The following is a 4,073-nucleotide window of genomic DNA, read 5'->3' on the forward strand; positions in this document are numbered from 1 at the left end:
GTTCTAGTTCAGTTCTAGTTCAGTTCTAGTTCAGTTCTAGTTCAGTTCTAGTTCAGTTCTAGTTCAGTTCTAGTTCAGTTCTAGTTCAGTTCTAGTTCAGTTTAAGTTCAGTTTAAGTTCAGTTCTAGTTCATTTCTTGTTCAATTTAATTACCAAATTTTATTTGTTTTTGTAAAATAACCTTTAATTTATAATACTCATACGCCTTAGTAGACAAAGTTTAAAAAATTTTTAAAAAAAGTTTTTCGTCCTAAATTTTTTAAGCTTTTTTTTTGGAAAAATTAAAGTTTCTAAAGAATTTTATGGTTAAAACATAGAAAAGTTGTAAAGAAAAAGAAAATTTTTAATAAAATTGGAAAACAATTTTTTAGAGACTATCTTTCCCTATAGTGAAAGTGATTTGAATCCTTTTTGTTTTTCAAATAATAACTATATATGACAACCACTTACCTTTCAACAAATGTTGTAGAATATTATCTTTATGCTCCTCGGAGTGTGGTTCACCCAAAATGATAAGCAAATAACAGCCGGTTAAAGGACTGGGTGGTCCAACCATGCCACCAACCAAACTGGAAGGGCCACCACCATCCGAACAGGCAGTATCCAAAGGAGGACGACCACCAGCCTCGGAAGGTGGTATAGAGCTAGCACCAGCATCGGTGCCGGCATCATCACCAGCCATAGAAGAACAAGAAACAGCCGATTCAACGGCTTTTAAAGAAGCAGCCGTACCAGTATCACCAACACCAGTGCCGCCACCATTAGTAGTGGCAGCAGCAGCGCCATTATCACCTGCAGCAGTGGAAGCGGCAGCCGCTCCGTTAGTAGTAGAGCCATTCCCAGTTGCTGCCAACGAGCCATTGGCCATAATGGGTGCTTCATCACCCACTAGACCGTTTAAAGTGCCACCATTAGCACCATTCATTTTTTCTAAATCACTCATCACAGTTACTTTTCCAACAAAACTTTACTTCTGATTAGTTTTTATTTTTTTTTTTAATAGAAATTTCTTAAAATTTGTTTAATAAAAATTTGAAATTGTGTCAACAGGAACCTTTGCTTTTTATGTGTTTATTAAGGGTTTGTTTTTTTAAGTTCTTCTTTTTCTTTGTTTTTGGAGAGAATTTAAAAGATTTTTGTAAAATCTTTAAATTCTGTTAAAAAAAATTTCTATGAAATTTCTTTTCTTTGTATAATTTTTGTAAACTTTTTTTTGTTTTATATTTTGCAAACCATATCAGTCTTTAAAAATGTTTTTTTATTTAAAAATTTTTTGGAAAAATTTGTACACACTTGAGAAAATTAGATTTTCTTTTTATATTTTAAAGCAATTTTTATTATTTTTGAAAAATTAAATTCGAAAAAACTAAACAATTTTAAACTCTTTTCTTTTTTTTTTTTGTCTTTCTAGTGTGTGGCAAGTGTGTTCGTTAGCAAATTGTAATGCAGACTGTGTTATAGGCAGCCTGCTACAAAATGTTGCACTTCAGCAGAAACACTCACACTTTGTTCGTTTCTTTTAACGTTTTGAAGTCGTTTCTTCACTTGACTAGACTCTGCTCTCGTTGTTGTTTGTTTTTTTTTTTTTTTTTTTGTTAGTTGTTGCTGTTGAGATTTTTAGCTTCCCCCTGATATTTCTCTTTTTTTCCAGTGAAAAAGGGAGGGAAGGGGATTTCTTTTGCTCAGTTTAGGGTTTATGTCTTGTCTGTTTCTTGGTTTTGTTTTTCAAAGACCAAGAGTTTTTTATGCAAATTTTCTTTTTTTTTGCTTAAGTTTATAAGGAGTTTAGTGTTTGTTTTTTTTTAATTATTTAAATTTTAATAACTGTGTGAGTTTGTTTTAATAAGTTTGTGTTAATTATTTATTTATTGTTGTAAATGGCGTGATTTTATCTGTATTTGTTATAATATTAGTTTTTTTTATTTAATATATTTGTTTTTGGACTTCTTAGGCTCTAATATTTTTCTGGAATATTAATGTTTTTTTTTTAAATTAATTAATTGTTTTTCTTTTATAATATATATGTTTTATATTTATAATTTTAAAGTTTTTGTTTAATTAATGTTTTTATTTTATTATTTTTGCTGCTGGTTGGTAACTTTAAATCAAGATCCTTTTTATATTTGATTGCTTTTAAAGTACTGGCTGCTAAAGTTCATTTAAAATTTGTAAATCTAAAAAGAAAAAAAGGGAAACAAATTATTTATAAAAACAATTAAAAATATTTTTCAACTTTAAAGAGTTTTTTTTTACAAAAACTATAACAACTTTGAAAATTTATAATACTTATTACTAAACCCTAAAGGGTTTTAAATAAAATCTAATTTATTTGCTTTAATTTTGTTCAAAAATGTTTGAATTATTAACGATTTTGTAAAATAACTCCCAATTAATAATACTCATACGCCTCAGTATACCAATTTGAAAAATTTAAAAAAAATAATTTCGAACTAAAATTTTAAAAAATTTTCTTAATAAAACCAAAATTTATAAATTAATTTAATAGTTAAAACAATCAAAATTTTAAAAAATTATATAAAATTTGTAAAAAATATGTCGTTTGAAAAATATTCAACTTTAATTAAATTCACTACAAAAACTATAGCATTTAAGGAAAAACTAGTTTCCGATTATTAAAGCTTAAAGTGTTTTTAATAAAACTCAATTTTTTTGCTTCAATTTACTCGAAAATTTACCGAGTTATGTAAGTTTTTGTAAAATAACTCCTAATTAATAACACTCATACGCCTTAGTATAACAATATTGAAAATTTCTTAATATTTATTTTAATATTAAGAAATTTTATTTACTTTTTAATAATTTTTTTTTTTACTTTTTTAATAAATGCCGAAATATTTAAATAGTTTTTAAAGTTAACAACTCCTAAAATATTTTAATAATAAAATATAAATTAAAAAATTAAAAATAAATTTCTAAAATTTTTATTTTTTTTTTTTTTTATGATGAAAATTTATTCCTCAACTTTATTTAATGAGCCCTAAAACACTAAATTAACATAAAAAACCCTTAGTATAATTAAAACTTTAATATAAAAACTTAAACAAAAAAATCATAAAAAAATGACATTTCCTTTTGAACAAACACTTTTAATAGGGGAAAACTATTAAATGACGCCTGACTACAAAAACTGAATTTTATAACCATAATTTATAGATTCCTTTTACTTTCAACAAAAAAAAGCAACCTAAAAAATGCAATTTGGCACACACTACAAAAACTATAAACTAAAAACATACACACAACACACAAAACTCTGCCAAAAGGCTCCAAAATTATTTAAAACTCTAATGCACATGACGCCGTCTATATACAATGCAGACTTTTCGGTTGTCGTTACACTAACGACAACTCTTGCTCTTGTCTATATGTATGTGCTTCATTATAATTCGTTCCATACTCTTACTTTAACAAAAGAAAAAAAAAAACTCTTCTAAATAAGAAAGAGTACAATTACTTCTTTTAGAGCAAATTCATGAGTCATTTATTTATTTGCAAATATTTATGGTTTTGTTGTTGCTATTGCAAAGAGGGAGTCATTTGGGGTGTGGGGTGTTGTTTGGCACCAACAAAACACAACATGATGTTACTTGTGTTTTTGTCAGTTTATTTTCAACTATAAAAATAGCAACTGGAGTTTTGTATGCGTATTTAGTTTTTAGTACTTTTTCCTTTGTACAGCACACACACAGGGCCTTTAGCATTTTATTTATTTCATTATTACAAATTTGGATTGTTTCCAAAATATAAAATTAAAAAAAAAAAATCAAAGAGTTTATACTGCAGTGTTGTGTTAAAAAGGAAATAATAATATTTCTGACGACATTTGTATAATGTTTCATGTGCAAATATTACATACAAGAAGTTGTATAAAAACAAAATACTGAGGGAAATATTACTAAAAATTAATTAGAATTGAAAACAAAACTGATTTTAAACTAAACTAAAAAAGATCTAGAACAGAACTAGAACAGAACTAGAACAGAACTAGAACAGAACTAGAACAGAACTAGAACAGAACTAGAACAGAACTAGAACAGAACTAGAACAGAACT

The 4,073-nt window shown here is 26.5% G+C and overlaps 2 protein-coding genes across 2 annotated transcripts in view; both read right to left on the reverse strand.

Annotated features, from left to right (window-relative positions):
* The window catches only part of LOC111679266 (thyroid adenoma-associated protein homolog), a 171,394-nt gene that overhangs the window by 41,554 nt on the left and 125,767 nt on the right, over positions 1-4,073 (reverse strand). The gene's annotated exons all lie outside the window — the stretch shown is intronic.
* On the reverse strand, positions 404-1,121 carry LOC111687776 (microtubule-associated protein futsch-like). The gene has a single exon (XM_046947592.1). It carries the CDS (start codon positions 941-943, stop codon positions 419-421), a length of 525 nt encoding a protein of 174 aa, XP_046803548.1. The 5' UTR covers positions 944-1,121; the 3' UTR covers positions 404-418.

Source organism: Lucilia cuprina, chromosome 3 (genome assembly GCF_022045245.1).
Source record: "Lucilia cuprina isolate Lc7/37 chromosome 3, ASM2204524v1, whole genome shotgun sequence".
NCBI lineage: Eukaryota > Metazoa > Arthropoda > Insecta > Diptera > Calliphoridae > Lucilia > Lucilia cuprina.